The sequence below is a fragment of the Leucoraja erinacea genome, chromosome 10, assembly GCF_028641065.1.
Source record: "Leucoraja erinacea ecotype New England chromosome 10, Leri_hhj_1, whole genome shotgun sequence".
NCBI classification, from domain to species: Eukaryota; Metazoa; Chordata; class Chondrichthyes; order Rajiformes; family Rajidae; genus Leucoraja; species Leucoraja erinaceus.
The window spans coordinates 1,305,436-1,324,884 of NC_073386.1; the positions used below are offsets into that span (position 1 = coordinate 1,305,436).

At 42.6% G+C, this 19,449-nt stretch overlaps 1 protein-coding gene across 1 annotated transcript in view; it reads right to left on the reverse strand.

Moving 5' to 3' along the window:
- LOC129700701 (cAMP-dependent protein kinase catalytic subunit beta-like) overlaps positions 1-19,449 on the reverse strand; it is a 139,500-nt gene that overhangs the window by 39,002 nt on the left and 81,049 nt on the right. The window contains 2 exon segments of the mRNA XM_055641291.1: positions 543-671; positions 4,524-4,585. Coding sequence (XP_055497266.1) covers positions 543-671; positions 4,524-4,585 — 191 coding nt within the window.

Consider the following 19,449-nt stretch of genomic DNA (forward strand, 5'->3'; position numbering starts at 1 on the left):
CATGGGTTTCCTCCGGAATCTCTGGTTTCAATAGACAATAGGCAGGAGTAGGCCATTAACTGTGGCCCCTGGTTCTGGACTCAGTTTAGGAATAAGGAGCAAGCCATTTTCCTCCTACACTTCAAAAATGTACAGGTTTGTAGGCTAATTGGCTTAGTATATTTATAAAATGTCCCCAGTGTGTTTAATTCAGTTTAGATACAGCATGGAAACAGGCCCTTCGGCCCACCGAGCCCGTACAAACCTGCAATCCCCACACATTAACACTACCCTACACACACTCGGGACAATTTGCATTTATACCGAGCTGTGAGTGTAGGATCGTGTTCGTGTGTGGGGATCGCTGACGTGAGCGGACTCGGTGGGTCAAAGGACCCGTTTCCTTGCTGCATCTCTAAATGAAACATTACAACGTATATATTAATGACAAATTGCAATCTACAATATCCCACAACATTTTTAGGTACAGTGACATTAAGTCAATGGGAAATAAAAAACACTCACTCTCTGGTCTGCTGCCTTGTATGAACGGGCATACTTACTTTTTGTTTATCCAGTATCTTCATGGCGTAGTACTGTTCCGTGCCTTTATGTTTCACCAACATAACTCTTCCAAAAGAACCCGTTCCAAGTGTTTTTTGCCTTTCAAAATCATCTAGGCCTGCAGTGTTCTGAAAGATACAGAATATTATTTTTTTATCTCCATGTATTTATTTTCTTCTGCATCCAGATGGTCTAGTCTGGATTTCTAAATGTAGATTTATGGGCGTGTCTTCTCACTATATTTCACCAGCATCTTGCTTCCAGAACGCCACTTATTCCTTTCCGGTGTTGCCTTTTTTTTGGGGGGGGGGGGGGGGGGGGGGGGACATTAATTGATTATGAAAGTCACCACAGAGAGGGAACGTATTTAGAATAAAGTGCTGGTGTAACTCAGCGAGTCAGGCAGCATCTGTGGAGGGAAAGAGACAGGCAACATTTTGGGTTAGGACCCTTCTTTACACTGAGGCGATGTGTGAATAAGGCTCCAAATTTAGAAGATTGAGAGGGGGGATCTATCCCTTACACAAATTCTTAAGGGGTTCAGGCTAGATGCAGGAAGATTGTTCCCAATCTTGGGGAAGTCCAGGACAAGGGGTCACAGTTTAAGGATAAGGGGGAAATCCTTTAAAACCGAGATGAGAAGAACTTTGTTCACAGAGAGAGTGGTGAATCTCTGGAACTCTCTGCCACAGAGGGTAGTCGAGGCCAGTTCATTGGCTTTATTTAAGAGGGAGTTAGATGTGGCCCTTGTGGCTAAGGGGATCAGGGGGTATGGAGAGAAGGCAGGTACGGGATACTGAGTTGGATGATCAGCCATGATCATATTGAATGGCGGTGCAGGCTCGAAGGGCCGAATGGCCTACTCCTGCACCTAATTTCTATGTTTCTATGTTTCTATGAAAGAGACATCCACAATCGTTTTGGGTCAGGACCTTTCTTTAGATCTCTGAGGCTCCGTGTGAATAAGAGCCCAAATCTAACTCTCCATTTCCCATCCACAGATAATGCCTCACTGGTCCTCTCGCACTGTGTTATGAGGCAGAAGTTCCATGTCTTCACTTCTCTGAGATTGCAAGTTATGTAAAAATGTAGTGTCACCATCAACCACAGTAAAAAACATCTGGCACAGCATTCTGTATATCTTCTACAGAGGTCAATGGACAGGAATAATGTACAATTACTAAATTAATCCAGAGGTACTTGGCCAATTTTTTTGATAGTTACCATCATAAGCAAGCAAACCGCCCCTAGTAAAATGTCTCACCTCTCTGGAGAGTCAGTCATGAAGTTCTACTGGTCCTTCAGCACAACTCATCATTGCCAATCACGCTTGCCTTTACCCATATCGCTTGACCTGCAGCTTCCCTATGTTCCCTCTCTCAGAACCTGCATCCAGAGAAACTTCAACTGCCACTATTGTGCCCTATGAGGCAGCCAATTCCACAGATTCACAAAAGACTGGGTGAACGCAAAATTATTGTGCTCATCAGTAATGATCATCTCACATTCAGTACATCAGCACTAAGTTCGCCAGGAATAATGTATGGCATATACTAAATTAAACCCAACCACCTTGGCCACGCTCTCATTTCATAAGCTCTTGAACGCAACACAACAAACCTCAGCAACTTGGAGAGTCAGTTAGGAATGTTCTACTGGTCCTTCAGCCAAACTCATCATTTTTGCACGCTTGCCTTTAACTAATCCCACTGATTAATTGCAGTGTTTTTGATTATAATATCTGCGTTATTGCATTTACAGGCCCGTTAAGCTGCAGCAAGTAGGAATTTCATTGGTCTTTTGTTGGTGCACATGACAATTTAACACTTGGCTCTTGACACCGGGAGAAAAAAAATGCTGGAGTCCAATCATTCGGCCTTTTGCCTTAAATCAGTGGAGAAAAGGAATGGGTGGCAATGTGGGTCGAGACCACCACCACCTTGGCCACGCTCTTATTTCACAAGCTCTTGAACGCAACACAACACTAAGCTCAGCAACTTGGATCGTTTAGGGATGGTGTCTTCGGTTGCACTGCCAACTTTGATTTTTGCACTAACTACAGTTAAAAAGACCTTTTTATTACAAAAAATTATTTACTGAAAATGTTTCTGATTATAATATCTACGTATGCATTTACAGATGGTTAAGCTGCAAATAGTAGGAAAATCATTGGTCCCAGACCTCAGTTGCGCATGACAATGCCCCCACTTAAAAATCTTGCCCCCTGAAAAAATCTTGCCCCCAATTGGGAACCACTGCCTTAAATCGATTCCAAATGTCTAGTTTTAGACTAATCTACCCTTTGAAAAGAAGCCAGCAACTGTTGAGTCATGTGCCTCAATTTTATAAACCTTTTCACCCCTCAGTTTCCTGGGCTCCAGTGAAAAGAACCCAAGCCTATCCAGTTCATTAGTAATTAAAGCCCTCCACTCCAATCTCCCGGTGAATCTCGTTTGCATTTTGCTACCACATCCTTTCTAAAAGACTTCCTACAGGGCAGTGACCAGAAATACTGACCACTCTTGTAGTCAATGCGCATGGATGGCTGGGACTGAATGTTAAGACACATTGGCTCCAAGAGTTTTGGCAAACTCAATCCAAACTTGGCTTGACTGGAGGGAGAGTAGCATCATAGACTCATCCAGCATGGAAACAAATCCCTTGGCCAAATTCGTACATATTGAGCAAGACGCCCTATCTAAACTAGTCCCACCTTCCATGTTTGGCCCATAACCCTCCATGCACCTGCCTCAACTACTTCTGGCAGATCGTTCCATATAGCCACCATCTTATATAGCTTCCATTTTGTTCTCTCTTCCAGATCATTGATGTAAATAGGACACGATTGAAACCCAAGAATTTATCCACCACCAGCGGGAAGTCCTATTTAAATCTGTCAAATATAATTTACCTTTCATAAACCATGTTGATCGATTAAACGTCACTGTTCACGATGTCATCATTTTCTTATATGATAATGAAAATAAATAGAAATCACATTAACATGGGTTAACATATGATGAGCGATTGATGGCACCGGGCCTCTACTCGCTGGAGTTTAGATGGATGAGGGGGAATCTCATTGAAATTTACGGAATAGTGAAAGGCCTGCATGGAGTGGATGTGGAGAGGATGCTTCCACTACTGGGAGAGTCCAGGACCAGAGGTCATAGCCTCGGAATTAAAGTACGCTTCTTTAGGAAGGAGATGCAGAGGAATTTCTTTAGTCAGAGGGTGGTGAACCTGTGGAATTCATGCAACAGAAATCTATGGAGGCAAAGTCAATGGATATTTTTAAGGCAGAGATAGGTAGACAGATTCTTGATTAGTGCGGGTGTCAGGGGTTATGGGTAGAAGGCAAGAGAATGGAGTTGAGAGGAAGAGATAGATCAACCATGATTGAATGGCGGAATAGATTTGATGGGCCATATATCCTAATTCTGCTCCTAACACTTAAGAACTTAGTGTTGGTCCAAGAGCCTGTTTCCACACTGTATGACTCACGTCATACAGTGTGGAAACAGGCTCTTGGACCAACTTGTCCCGCCGACCAACATGCCCCATCTGAACCTATCCCACCTGCCTGCTCTTGGCCCACATCCTTCTAAACTGACCCTATCCATGTACCTGTCTAAATGTTTCTTAAAAGTTGAGAAAGTCCCTGCCTCAACTACTTCCTCCAGCAGGTCAATGTCCCTACTCTGGGCAAAAGACTGCGCTTACCCAATTCCACATAAATTTGTGATATTTTCCATTTTCAACATGTATTTTTCACCTTGAGGGGAGCCGCTTGCAGTCCGTTGGAAGACGAATGATTATTTGCCTGATTCACGTCAGGTGGAGCTAATAGCTTACTTCCAACTTTTATAAATGGATCTGATCCCAAATCTTGACTGGGTTGATGACGTAAAACATGATTGCTCTCTCATTTATCTCTCCAAATGTAACGTTGCCCCGAGGTCTAAAAATGTTAACTTTACCTGTGGTGGACTTTCCCATTTTCTCAAGAAATCTTCTTTGGCTTTTGCTAAGAACTCTTTCACTAAAAAAAAGCAAAGAGATGCATAGATTAGAAACAAAACCAGCGGAAGGGCCAAACGTATGGCGTGCGAAGGCAATATAGTTGAATCTATCAGGTGTGCAAGTGGTAAACCATTGCAAAAATTTTAAATCAAACCTTTAAGGGTGGCCAAAATATGCAAAACGACTTGTACACAATATACAAAAATATTTTTTCAACATTTCCGTGGCACAAACTGAAAGCTTCTGAGTGGAGGAGTTTTATCAGAACTTGTAGCTATCGCTACTAGTTCGCAACAACTTAAAACAAATGTAAAATAAAATCCAGGCAACAACTAAGCACGCAGGTTTAATGTTACACGACTACAAAGCAATGGAGGGAAATGCAAAATGACCATAGGCACAAACACACAAAAGCTGTAAAATAATGCAAACCAAAGCTGCTCATAGTCACAGAAGGTTGAATTTTTGAGTTTTGAATTTACAGTTTTAAGAGGCCGATCTGACTGTGTTTTGTGGGGACTTTGAAGTTGGGAAACTAAATCGCCATTCGGAAGTGATCTTATAATAACCACATTGAACCTTCATCAGAGAGTACATCATTTTGTTTGGGATTATTTCTAAAGTTTTATTAAGTTCTTGCAAAATCCAGGAACACTTCCAGATATCACATGAAACATTATTCGATTTGCATATAGTGTTGGAGTTATGCAGCATGGAAAACGGCCCTCCTGCTAAACTCATTCATGCCACTGTTTAGTCCCATTTGCCAGGATTTGGCCCTTATCCTTCCAAACCTTTGCGATCCATGTTCCTCTCTAAATGTCTTCTAAACAATGCAATTGTCCCTAACATTTGCTCTGGCAGCTCGTTCCATATAGGGACTACCCTCTGTCTCAAAAAGTTGACCCTCATGTCCCTTGTAAATCATTCCCCTCTCACAGACATATACATCATCTTGGTTAAGCCACTCCAAGGTCATGCCTGGCCTCCTAGGATCCAGGGAAAAAACTCCAGCCATTCAGTTAGCGTCGCAGTGTAATACAGCGTGGAAACAGGCGCTTCGGCCTAACTTGCTCACACCGGCCAACATGTCCCAGGTACCCTAGTCCCTGCCTGCGTTTGGACCTTATCCCTACAAACCGGTCCTATCCATGTACCTGTTTAACTGTTTCTTAAACGTTGGGATAGTCCCAGCCTCAACTACCTCCCCAGGCAGCTTGATCCATACACCCACCACCCTTTGTTTGTAAAAAGTAACCCCTCAGATTCCTATTTTCCCCTTCACCTTCAACCAATGTCCTCTGGTCCCTAATATCATTTGTGAATTTTATTTGGTACCCTTTCCAGCTGAACGACATCCTTCCTAAAGCAACCAGAATCAAACAATATTCCAGGTGTAGTCACACCAATATCTTGTATAGTTGAAACATGATGCCGAGATCCTGTACTCAATGTCCAGACCTGTGAAGGCAAGCATGCCAAACACTGCTTTCACCACCTTGCCGAACTGTGTCTCCACTTTCTGTACCCTAGGTCTCTTTTCTACAATACTCCCCAAGGCCCTACCATTTACTGTGCAAGTCCTGCCGTGGTTTAATAAACCAAATTGCAATAACTTGCACATGTCTGAGTTAAATTCCACCTGCCACTCTTTGTCTCACTTCTCCACAAGACAAAAGACATTGGAGCAGGATTAGGCCATACGGCCCATCATGTCCATTCAATCATGGCTGATTTGTTTTTCTTTCTCGAGCTCATTCTCTTGCCTTCTCCCCGTAACCTTTGACATCATTACTAATCAAGAAACTATAAATCTCTGCTTTAAAAATACGCAATGTCAATGTCCAGAGCCGCCGTCTATGGCAATGAATTGCAGTTTCACCACCCTCTGGTTCGAGAAATTCCTCTTCATCCTAAAAGGTTTGTCCGTTTATTTGGCCCTCTGGTTCTCGATTTCCCAGCTGCTCTTGATTTTGTTATAATCTTAGATAACCCTACTCACAATGCACTATATCACCAACTTTGGTGTAATCTGAAAACTTTGCAATATTGTCATCCGAATCATTGATAGGATTACAAACCGTAAGCAGACTGACAATAGGTCTCAGGCCTCCAAACTTAAAAATTATAATTTTTGGTGATGATTGCATTTTGCAATTAACATCTTCAACACGTCTCCGTTTGTTAAGGTGTTTACATTTAAAACTAAATGTGCCTTGTGTCACGGTTTGAATTTTTTTAAATGTTAAAATTTGACCTTCTGTGACTTTGGGCTTCTTATGAAATAACGCGCATACCAAAGGTCTCTACAGTTCATCAAGGGTTTTCAGGACAATCACCCCAAGTAATCAAAGGCATGAGATGACGAGAAGAAAAGAAGGAGAGAAAAAAAGTCCATGAATTTAACCACAGTAGAAAGGATGAATTACAAATAGAACATACAATACATTTCACGCTCCCAAAAGTACAAGTTATAACATCTTTCCACTTGAATTAGTAAACGATGACCATACGCAAACAGGAAGTGGAAAAAAGTGAGAACCTGGGAACAAAGGGCAGTCATTATCTCAGGAGGGCGATCATAGTGGTTGCATCGTGGCTTGGTTCGGAAACATGAGCGCCCTGGAGCAGAACAGACTACAAAATGTGGTAAACACTGCCTAGTCCATCATCGGCTCTGACCTCCCGTCCATGGAGGGGATATATCGCAGTCGCTGCCTCAAAAAGGCTGGCAGCATCATCAAAGACCCACACCATCTTGGCCATACACTCATCTCCCCACTACCTTCAGGTAGAAGGTGCAGGAGCATGAAGACTGCAATGACCAGGTTCAGGAACTGCTTCTTCCCCACAGCCACCAGGGTATTAAACTCGGCTCGGACAAAATTCTGAACATTAATAGCCGATAATCTGTTTATTTGCACTTTATCAGTTCAATTATTCATGTGTGTATATATATGTGCAATGGTATATGGACACACTGATCTGTTCTGTATTCGTGCCTACTATGTTCTGTGTGCTGAAGCAAAGCAAGAATTTCATTGTCCTATCAGGGACATGACAATAAACTCTCTTGAACTCTCTCTCTAGTCATGCAGGGTGGCGTGGTGGTGCAGCGGTAGAGTTGCTGCCTCACAGCAGGAGAGACCCGGGTTCGATCACGACCACGGGTGCTCTCTGTGCGGAGTTTGTACGTTCTCCCCGTGAGTTTTCTCCGCATGCTCCGGTTTCCTCCCACGCTCCAAAATATATATTCGTTTGTAGGTTAATTGATTTAAGTAAGATTGTAAATTGTTCCTAGTGTGTAGGATAGTGTTCGTACACTCAGTTGGTCGGCGTGGACTCGGTGGGCCAAAGGGTGTTGCTCTGCGCTGTATCTCGAAACTTTAACTCAACGAACAAGAAGCAAAGCTCTATTTACAAGGCATTGAGTGCCACAAGTGAAATATTAAGACTTTGTCCAGAGGGAGGGACAACATTATTTCTTGGCAAGGTGAGTAATTCAATGAATCTGTGCTCAATGAATAGCCATGGTTAAGTTAAGATGCCAACATTACATTGGTTAAAAAAGGAGGCCATCTTTGTTGATGGCAATTTGTTTCTTGAAAAATTCTTGCTATACTTCCTCAAGCTGCAACTTCACGGATGCAAAACAAATATTAATAATTTGTTTGCTTGTTTGTTTGCTTGTTTGTTTGTTCGTTCTGGCGAAGGTGCTGTGCACACGGCAGCCAGCCAACAGTCGCTTGTCTTTTTCTTTTTGTGTTCACTGTTAATTTCAAGTTTTTGTGTACCTTGTTTTGGGTTGTGACTGTCGGCAGAACAATTTCCCTCCGGGGATGAGTCAAGTTTTATTGCATCTTATCGGAGGAACATGCAGCATTTGGCCAACTTCCAGGTTCAACTGGAATGCAGGTTATGGCTGAGTTTCAACTTTGCAGGCCCCTCTCTATGTCCCAAGAATGGAGTGAACAAAATTGAGGTTGGTCCAACAGTTAATTCCCAGGAAATCATCTTTTTTCCATCCCTGCACAATGCAAATTACGGATGGCATTCCAGGAAAAGAAAACACACCTACACACATAGGTGCAAAAACAAGTTAATTTCTACAACATGAAACACAAGACTTTTACAGGTAGTCTCAGGGCAAGTTCAGCAGAAGCAGACTGACTATCCACAAGGTTACAAACACATTTGAAGCGTGTTACATTTTAGTTACACCAATGTAAAGACATGTTTCAGAAACCTCTTATTTGGTTCCAAAGCAGGACTCGTCTAACAAATTCTAAGTACATTAATTTCAGCCAAATCCTCCTCAATTGAAGGCATGCATTAAATATTTAAGCATTTAGTGATGGATTCTGACCATCAACCTTTAAAATGCATTTATCTTTTTAAGTAAAAAGGTGATAAGAAAATAACCTGTTTATAAGAATCAATAGAAGGGTACATTTGTTGAAATAAAGTTACAGTAGATCGTTCCATTGGCAAATATCTTTTGATCAGTGTATATTTGTGTGTAATTGTGTAAATGGGCCTGATGAGAATGGAGGTAAGAACTTCATTGCTCCAATGCCAGTACAAATGACACTATCGACTTTGAAATTCAGAAGTTATAGAATGATAGCTGATGTGCAATGATATTTTATAAGTTTACAATATCTACATTTCATTACTCTTTATCAAGTAAAATCTGGATAGTTAGTATCTATTAGGCAGCAGACAAGTCAAATTAATTTTATTTGCAGGAAGACACAGCAGATGCTGGTTTAAACCGAAGATAGACCCAATAGGCTGGAATAACTCAGCGGGCCAGACAACATCTCTGGAGAAAAGGGGTCTGAAGAAGGGTCTCGACCCAAAACGTCACCTATTCCTTTTCTCCAGAGATGCTGTCTGATCCATTGAGTTACTCCAGCTTGTTGTGTCTATCCTAGCAAGTGATAGTTGGGCCCTTAAAGGGCCTGTCCCACTTGGGGATTTTTTCGGCGACGGCCGGCACCATCGACTGATGTATCAGGTCACCGAAAAATACGCGGCGTGATGACGTATTGACTCGCGTTTTTTTTCCCCAATTGTCGCAACATTTTTTTTGTCGCCGCTGGATTTTGAAATGTTCAAAATCTTTTGGCGACACTGATATGATGCTGGCAAAATCACCAAGTGGGTCAGGCTCTTAAGGGAGGGAGGGTTACAAGAACTAGCCGCTAGAGAACAAAGTACAAACAAATCAGATCAGCCACAATTACAATATATATTTGTAGAATTTCTCTTTAATGGGGACTTCAATGGATAATTCATATCACTGACTCATCAGGAGGCATAAAAGCACTCCAATGATTTGATGGCAATCCCTGACAGCAGATCTAGCTGCCACAGGCTCAATCTCTCACCAATGTTAATACCAAGCCCTATTACAATTCTTCAGCCAGTGTTTTCTGGACATCATCAATCATATAAAAAGGAGATTGTAATGGAGATTAGAACCATTGGTGCCCCAGTGAAATTATGACCCATGATCGAGTTTTTTCTGCTTTCAACTGCATTTTTGGCCAACTATGAAAAAATGACACATTTGTTCATGACATTCATAAGATGCGCCAAATATTTGGAACATTGGACAATATTTGAGGGCCAAATGGATAATGAAGACAGGTCACGTGAGCTGGTGACCTTAAACCAAAACAGGGCAAATGCATCTGTAATCCAAGTTATGGCCCAGGTGCAGAATTGGAAGAGTGTTAATTCAGACCATAGGAGCAAAGAGAATGATGGTCAGGATACACATGGGAACAAATAGGAGAGGGCAGGTCATCGTGATTGGGAGGGAGTCACTGGGAAGTTGAGCCATTTGGGTGGCACAGCGCCGGAGACCCAGGTTTGATCCTGACTATGGGCCCTGTCTGTATGGAGTTTGTACGTTCTCCCTTCGACTACATGCGTGCTCTGGTTTCCCCTCACACTCCAAAGACATGCGTTTGTAGGTTAATTGGTCTTGGTAAAATTGTAAATTGCCCCTTTATGTAGGATAGTGCTCGTGGACGTGGTGATCGTTGGTCAGTGCGGAGTTGGTGGGCCAAAGGGCCTGTTTCCATGCTGTATCTCTAAAGTCTAAAGTAGTAGTGAATTTGAGGGGGGGGGGGAAAGGATGAGGTTGAGGTGAGATAAAAACTCAACCGTTTTGTCTCCTGGATTCTACATTATTACAGAAAGTGAGGCTTAACACCATTGAAAAAGTATATCCATGCTTGAAACAAGAGGACCATGTGTGTGGGTTTTGATGGATAATGCAAGTAACATTTAATTTCACAAAATACGTATTACTGAGTAAAAAAAAGTGAACAGGCATTGAGAGGATGCAAAGCTCACAAGTACTTTAGATGGCTTGAGGTGTCTGTCAATCTCTAAACCAGGAGTAGATTCAAATTGTCACAAAGATTTCAGGAAAACTAGTCATGTCATATTTTAATCGGGGTGGGAGATTACAACCTTCACACGGGTCCGCCCTGTTTCGACTAATGCAATCAACCTGGCGTGCACAATCAAGTAAGATCATATAGAACAAGTTGTCCTCCAACTTTAGGCTGAGCATGCCATACGCAAGAAGAAGATATTTTAATCAATGTCCTCTTGAACTGCCAAAAAACCTCCAACAGTACAATTATAGATCAATCTTTTAAGGCTTAATTACAAATATGGCGATGATTTTAAGCTCTTTAACACCAGGGTGAAGAACTCCTCATTACAGGCCTGTCACAGTAGTTGTACTATGGAGCGAAGGAAATAGGCAACGTTTCAGGCTGAAACCCTTCTTCAGACCGAAACCCTTCTTCAGACAGATCAGTCTGAAGAAGGGTTTCAGCCCGAAGCGTTGCCTATTTCCTTCGCTCTATAGATACTGCTGCACCCACTGAGTTTCTCCAGCACTTTTGTCTACCTTCGAATTTCCAGCATCTGCAGTTCCTTCTTAAACAGTAGTTGTATTGGTGGGAACCATTTAGCATGGATAAACAAGAAACAAGGCTGTTCCCTGTATCAACTACATATCTGTATGAAGAGGGAAAATGCTGAATGTATTAATCTACAGATTTACCTGACTATCAACCCTTTGAGAATCTCCTTAAAAATCCTGACACTATTTAAATTACTGACAATAATATCACGAAAGAATACTTGGCTGCATAATTGATTGCTACTCATTACGGCGTTTAAATATTAAAGTAATTCATTCATTATGCTCCAGTAAAGGAACTTTCAAAATAATAGGACATGAAGGACAATTATACAGTGCTACAAGATTAAGCAACAAATGATTGAAAAGTCCATATATTTAAACTCTTCCCTACAGTGGTACTATTGCACAGTAATCCCAGTTACATCACAAAGCACGAGATGCTTTTTAAGCAACTTAACACAAAAAACAATTTTTTTTTAATGGAATAAGAAGGAAGTGCAGATGCTGGTTTAAACCGAAGATAGGCAGCACCTCTAGAGAGAAGGAATGGGTGACGTTTCGGGTCGAGACCCTTCTTCAGACTGATGAGGGAAATGGAGGTTGGGCAGTGCCAAAACTTCACTTTAAAGAGCTAAAGATATCCAAGGCCAAGTAGAGCGAGTCAAAGTGTAGAAATAAGGAACTACAGATGCAGGTTTATGAAAAAGGACAACATTTAATTTAGTTTGGTTTATTGTACACTGTGAAACGCTTCTGTTGCGCGCTATCCAGTCAGCAGAAAGACAATACGATCACAATCGAGCCATTTACAGTGTATAAGGGAATAACGTTTAGTGAAAGATAAAGCCAGCAAAGTCCGATCAAAGATAGTCTGAGGGTCCCCAAAGAGGTAGATGGTATTTCAACACTGATCTCTGGTTGTGGTAGGATGGTTCAGTTGCATGAGAACAGAGAAACTGTCCCTGAATCTGGAGGATTGTGTCTTCACACTTCTGTACCTTTTGCCTGAAGGGAGAGGGGAGAAGAGGGTACGACTCGTCTTTGGTTATGCTGCTGGCCTTGCCATGCCAGCAAGAGGTACAAATGGAGTAAATAGAAGGGAGGCTGGTTTGTGTGATGGTCTGGGCTGCGTCCACATTCCGATTGTGGTTCAGAGTGCTAGAGTAACTCAGGTCAGGCAGCATCAGTCTGAAGCGGTGGCCCGACACAAAACATCACCCATCAATGCTGAAGAGATGCGTAGGAAGGAACTGCAGATGCTGGTTTAAACCAAAGATAGACACAAAAGGCTGGAGTAAACGGGACAGGCAGCATCTCTGGAGAGAAGGCATGGGTGACGTTTGGGGTCTTGACCGAAACGTCACCCATTCCTTCTCTCCAGAGATGCTGCCTGTCCCGCTGAGTTACTCCAGCACTTTGTGTTCAAAGTAGAGTGGCCTCAACAACCCATCAGCACTGTCATACAAATGACTTGTTCTCTCTCTCCAAATGCAACAGTTGTAATTTAAGGACAAGTCCTGCTGCCTGCTACAATAAAGGAGGCCGAGCTTTTCAAACCAAGTGTATGAATCAGAATGTACAGTCCGTCCTTGGGTGACAAACTGTTTCCATTTTCGCAGATGTCTACGAGTTGATTTTGTACTGTCAGAATGTACATTAAAATCACTTGATGTAGTAACCATACCTATTGTAATGAGTCCCATTAGAAGCATAGAAACATAGGAAATAGGTGCAGGAGGCGGCCATTTGGCCCTTCGAGCCTGTTCTGCCATTCATTGTGATCATGGCTGATCATCCGCAATCAGTACCCCGTGCCTGCCCGCTCCCCATAGCCATTTATTCCACTAGCCCTTGGAGCTCTATCTAACTCTCTTTTAAATTCATCCAGTGAATTGGCCTCCACTGCCTTCTGTGGCAGAGAATTCTACAAATTCACAACTCTCTGCGTGAATGTTGTGAAGCGTTCTTAAGCATGTAAGAATGTAAAGGGCTAATAGTAAAGGTGGAGCAGGAGGGAAGTAACGGAACCATTCTTGATCCTTGATTAGTATGGGTGTCAGAGGATAGTGAGTGAATGATCAGCCATGATCATATTGAATGGCGGTGCAGGCTCGAAGGGCCGAATGGCCTACTCCTGCAACTATTTTCTATGGTTCTATCTTATGGGGAGAAGGCAGGAGAATGGGGTTGGGGGGGAAAGATGGATCAGCCATGATTGAATGGCGAAGTAGACTTGATGGGCCGAATGGCCTAATTCTACTCCTATCACTTATGATCATTCTATCATAAGAGAGCGGTCCCTCAGAGTCAATCGCACTATTGTGGAGCCACACAAGGCCAATGATGCTAGATTTATTTTCTCTATAGAAATTAGTGAACCAATTATTCTTCTTCATAGGAATCCAATATCGTTTATTGCTCCGTTATCTTTTTACCCCACATTTACTTACTTGAATTAAAGTTCCCGGGCAGTTGCAGTAGTATTTAAATTCACATCACCTGGTCAAAAGTTCAGGCCTCTGGATAATTTAACTGTACCCAATTATATAATTTCTGATCATTAGGGATTATTAGTGATAAGAATACCACAGTTTAAGGGCACATTTATTTTGCAGCTACCCACCAGAGATCACAGACAGCAATATAAACCTGGTACAGCCTACGCCCAATATAAATTCAATGGCTCACAGCGCCAGAGAAATGGGTTCAATATTGACCTTGGCAAATGTCCTTGTGGAGTTTGCACGTTCTCCCCAGTTCTCCGATTTCTTCCCACATCTCAAAAACGTGCGGTTTGCTGGTCAATTGGGCTCTGCCCCTGGAATGCAGTGAGTGGGGGCCAAAGTACCAACAGAACTAGTGTGAACGGGCGATTGATGGTTGGTGTGGACTACGTGGGCCGAAGGATCTGTTTCCATGCTGCATCTCCAAAACTAAAACAATGACCAGCAGCAATGCCAGTGGTCAGACCCTGGGAGAAATATGCTTTCCAAAAAAAAATGCTCATATTTGCTCATAGTGGCCAAGGGGATCAGAGGGTATGGAGAGAAGGCAGGTACGGGAATACTGTTGGATGATCAGCCATGATCATATTGAATGGCGGTGCAGGCTCGAAGGGCCGAATGGCCTACTCCTGCACCTAATTTCTATGTTCTATGTTCTATATCTCAAAACGTTGACCATTCTGCTTAAGATACAAAAAGGACTTCTTGGGCACTTAATCAGCTTCTGGCTGTGCAATAGACTGCATAATATTTTAGGAGACCCTTACATGGTCACACTTACCACAAATACTTTGCAGCAATTTAAAAGGACCAGTTAAACAGCAACAGATTGATCCAGATTACGCGATTGCACATTAATTGGAAGACAGAAAATGTTAAAAATGAAAGCTGTGATGTTGTTGGTCATGGGAAGAAGTCTTAGAAACATGAAAACATACAAAATGTTTTCAGGAGGGGGCCAATTGCCCCTTCGAGCCATTCATTGTGACCATAGCTGATCATCCACAATCAGTAACCCGTGCCTGCCTTCTCCACTAGCACCTACAGCTCTATCCAACTCTCTTTTAAATTCATCCAGTGAATTTGCCTCTACAACCTTCTGTGGCAGAGAATTCCACAAATTGACAACTCTCTGGGTGAAAAAGCCTTTTCTCATCTCAGTTTTAAATGGCCTCCACTTTATTCTTAGACTGTGGCCCCTGGTTCTGGACTCCCCCAATATTGGGAACATTTTTCCTGCATCTCGCGTTTCCAGTCCTTTTATAATTTTATATGTTTCTACATAAGATATCCTCTCATCCTTCTAAATTCCAGTGAATACAAGCCCAGTCTTTCCAATCTTTCCTCTTATGACAGTCCCGCCATCCCGGGGATTAACCTCATGAATCTACGCTACATTCCCTCAATAGCAAGGATGTCCTTCCTCAAATTAGGAGACCAAAACTGTACACAATACTACAGATGTGGTCTCACCAGGGCCCTGTACACCTACAGAAGGATCTCTTTACTCCTATACTCAAATCCTTCATTATGAAGGCAATGTGCCATTAGCTTTCTTCAGTGTCTGGTGTACAAAGATACCCAGGTCTTGTTGCACTTCCCTTTTTCCTAATCTGACACCATTGAGATAATAATCTGCCTCCTTGTTCTTGCCGCCAAAGTGGATAACCTCACATTTATCTACATTATTATACTGCATCTGCCATGCATCTGCCTGCTCACTCAACCTGTCCAAGACCCACTGCAACCTCCTAGCATCCTCTTCGAAGTTCACACTGCCACCCAACTTTGTGTCATCTGCAAATTTGCTAGTGTTACTATTAATTCCATCATCTAAATCAATAATATTATTACAATAGACAATAGACAATAGGTGCAGGAGTAGGCCATTCAGCCCTTCGAGCCAGCACCGCCATTCAATGTGATCATGGCTGATCATCCCCAATCAGTACCCTGTTTCTGCCTTCTCCCCATATCCCCTGGCTCCGCTATCTTTAAGAGCCCTATCTAGCTCTCTCTTGAAAGCATCCAGAGAACCGGCCTCCACCGCCCTCTGAGGCAGAGAATTCCACAGACTCACAACTGTGAAAAAGTGTTTCCTCATCCCCATTCCAAATGGCTTACTCCTTATTCTTAAACTGTGGCCCCTGGTTCTGGACTCCCCCAATACGGGAACATGTTTCCTGCCTCTGGCATGTCCAAACCCTTAATAATCTTACATGCTTAGTATAAGATATATATGCTATAATATATATTGTAAATAGTTGCGGCCCCAGCACCGAGCCTTGCGGCACTCCACTCGCCACTGCCTGCCATTCTGACAGGGACCGGTTTATTCCTACTCTTTATGTTTCCTGTCTGCCAACCAATTCTCTATCCATGTCAATACCCTACCTGTCCATGAGCTGCCCTCCAATCCACAGGAACTGATCCTGAATCTATAGAGCATCGGAAAATTATCACCAATGCATCCACAATTTCTAGAGCCATCTCCTCTGGGATGCAGACCATCAGGCCCTGGGGATTTATCAGCCTTCAGTCCCATCAGTCTCTACCCAATCCTATTTCTTTCAGTTCCTCTGTCTTACTAGATCCTCTGTCCTCTAGTACATCTGGGAGATTGGTTCTGTCTTCACTAAGGAAGACACAAAGTACCTGTTCAACTCTTCTGCCATTTCCTTATTCCCCATAATAATTTCACCTGTTTCTGCCTTCAAGGGATCCACATTTGTATTTACTAATCTTCCTCTCATAACATACCTAAGGAAGCTTTTACTATCCTTCTTTGTATTCTTGGCAAGCTTACACTCGCACTTCATCTTTTCACCCCATATTACCCTTTCTGTCACCTTCGGTACTTTGAAGGTTTCCCAAACCTCTGGCTTCCTGCTACTCTTTGCTGTGTTATACACCTTTTCTTTTAGTTTTATTCCATCCCTAACTTCCCTTGTCAGCCACAGTTGCCTCTTACTCCCATTAGAATCTTTCTTCCTCTTTGCAATGAAATGATCCTGCATCTTGTGGATTATGCCCAGAAATGCCTGCCATTGCTGTTCAACCGTCATTCCTGCTAGGATCCTTTTCCAGTCGACCTTGGCCAGCTCCTCTCTCATGCCTTCATAGTTCCCTTTGTTCAACTTCATCACTGACACTTCAGACACACTGATTCTCTTCTCCCTTTGAAATTGCAGATTAAATCTTATCATATTATGGTCACTACCTCCAAGCGGTTCCTTTACCTTGAATCCCCTTATTATATCTGGTTCATTAGACAACACTAAATCCAGAATTGCCTTCTCTCTGATAGACTCCAGTACAAGCTGCTCTAAGAATACATCTGGGAGGCACTCTACAAACTCCCTTTCTTGGGGTCCAGAACCAACCTGATTTTCCCCAGTCTACCTGCATATTGAAATCTCCCACAGAGAAACCACAGTAGCATTACCTTTGTTACATGCCAATTTTAATTCCTGCTGCAACTTGCACCCTATATCCAGGCTACTGTTTGGGGGCCTGTAGATAACTCCCATTAGTGTCTTCTTACCTTTACAATTCCTCAATTCTATCCACAGCGACTCGACATTGTCAGTCCGTCACACCTCGCAAGGGACTGAATTTCATCCCTCACCAACAGAGCTACCCCACCTTCTCTGTCCACCTGCCTGTCCTTTCTATAGGATGTATAACCCTGAATATTCAGCTCCCAGTCCTGATCCCCCTGCAGCCATGTCTCTGTAATCCCCACAATGTCATATCTACCAATCTATAAATGAGCCTCAAGCTCATCTACTTTACTTCTTATACTTTGCGCATTCATATATAATACTTCTAATCCATTACTCACCTCACCTTTCACATCGATTCCTATTTCACTTGGCCATACTCTCCGATCTTATCGTGAGCTTTCAATCCCGTTAATTCTGGTGTCTTTCTTACCTTTCCCTATACTCATAAGATACACCATTCACTACATCTTGTTTCTAAATTGTCTCTCTCTCTTCCCTCCCCCCCCACACACAATTTAGTTTAAACCTTCTTGTTTGAAGGACTACATCAAGCAGCTAAAGTGAGATACGAGTTGAACATTCTGCTCAGAGGCCACCACTTTGCAATTGCAAATATTTGGATTCAAAAATTAGTTCAAAGCATTTGGAAAATTGTTAAAATGTGTTTAGAGATATAATGAAGCTCCTGGATCCCAAGACCAAAGGACAATTACATGCTGAATTCCCTGGAAAAAGAGAAATCTGTGTATACTTGGGCTACATTTATTTAAATCAGTTATGTGCAAGTTTATCTCTGCAAAGACTCATACAGGCAAGAATGAAACCAAATCCATAACCACTCCTTAAGCAATCCCTTTGCGTGAAGGATGACTTATTTCAACTTCTGAAGTGTCCCGACCCCAAATGTCTGTCCATGATTCTCCACAGAAGCTGCCTGTACTGTTGAGTTCTTCCCGCACATTGTTTTTTTGCTCAAGATCCTATCATCTGCTGTTTCTTGCAATTCCTCGTTATTTATCCTTTAGTTCTGAGGAGGGGAATGCAAGAGCTTGGATTCTTCTAATTGTGTAGACCAGGGGTGGGGAACCTTTTCATGTTGGAAGGCCGCATTAAGTTAGCCGTAATCTAATAAGGCCGCATCCAAGAAACTTCAATTAGATATAGGATTATTTTGTTGAATCTTCTTATATTCTTTGGTGTTTTAAGTATGTTCATTTTAAATCAAAATTAAAATAATAAAAGACGAACAAAAACATATTAATAAAAATAAAAGGATTTGTTCTACAAAATTTGGATTCATTCAAAAGGCCGCACTTAATAGCCTAGAAGGGCCACTCTGGTGTAGACAAAGCAAAATCTTGCCCAAGGACAAGGAGGCCCAAGACAATTTATGACTAAGCACTTCCAAAAGGACTTACACTCTTTTCACTCCAAGTCTCCTTTAAAGATCTTTGCCACCTCCCCCAGCCCTGCTTCAGCCCTTTTCCTCACACCACCACTCTAGCTGTCAGCTGCTCTCTTACCCATAAAGAGTCCACCATTGTTGACCTGCACAATGTCATCTCCAGGGCTGCATCCCAATGAAACTCTGGTCCGACCATCTGCGCCTCACAAAGCCGTCAGTGTTAAGAGTGGTTTAAGATAGGATGAGCATTTGACGGCACAGGGCCTGTACTCGCTGGAGTTTAGAAGGATGAGGGGGAGGGGCCTCATTGAGACTTACTGAATAGGCGGCATGGGATAGAGTTGCTGCCTTACAGCGCGGAGACCCGGGATTGATCCTGACTGCGGGCGCTGTCTGTATGGAGTTTGTACGTTTTCTTTGTGACCGTGTGGGTTTTCTCACAGATCTTCGGTTTCCTCCCACACTCCAAAAACATACAGGTTTGTAGGTTCATTGGTTTGGTATAAATGTAAA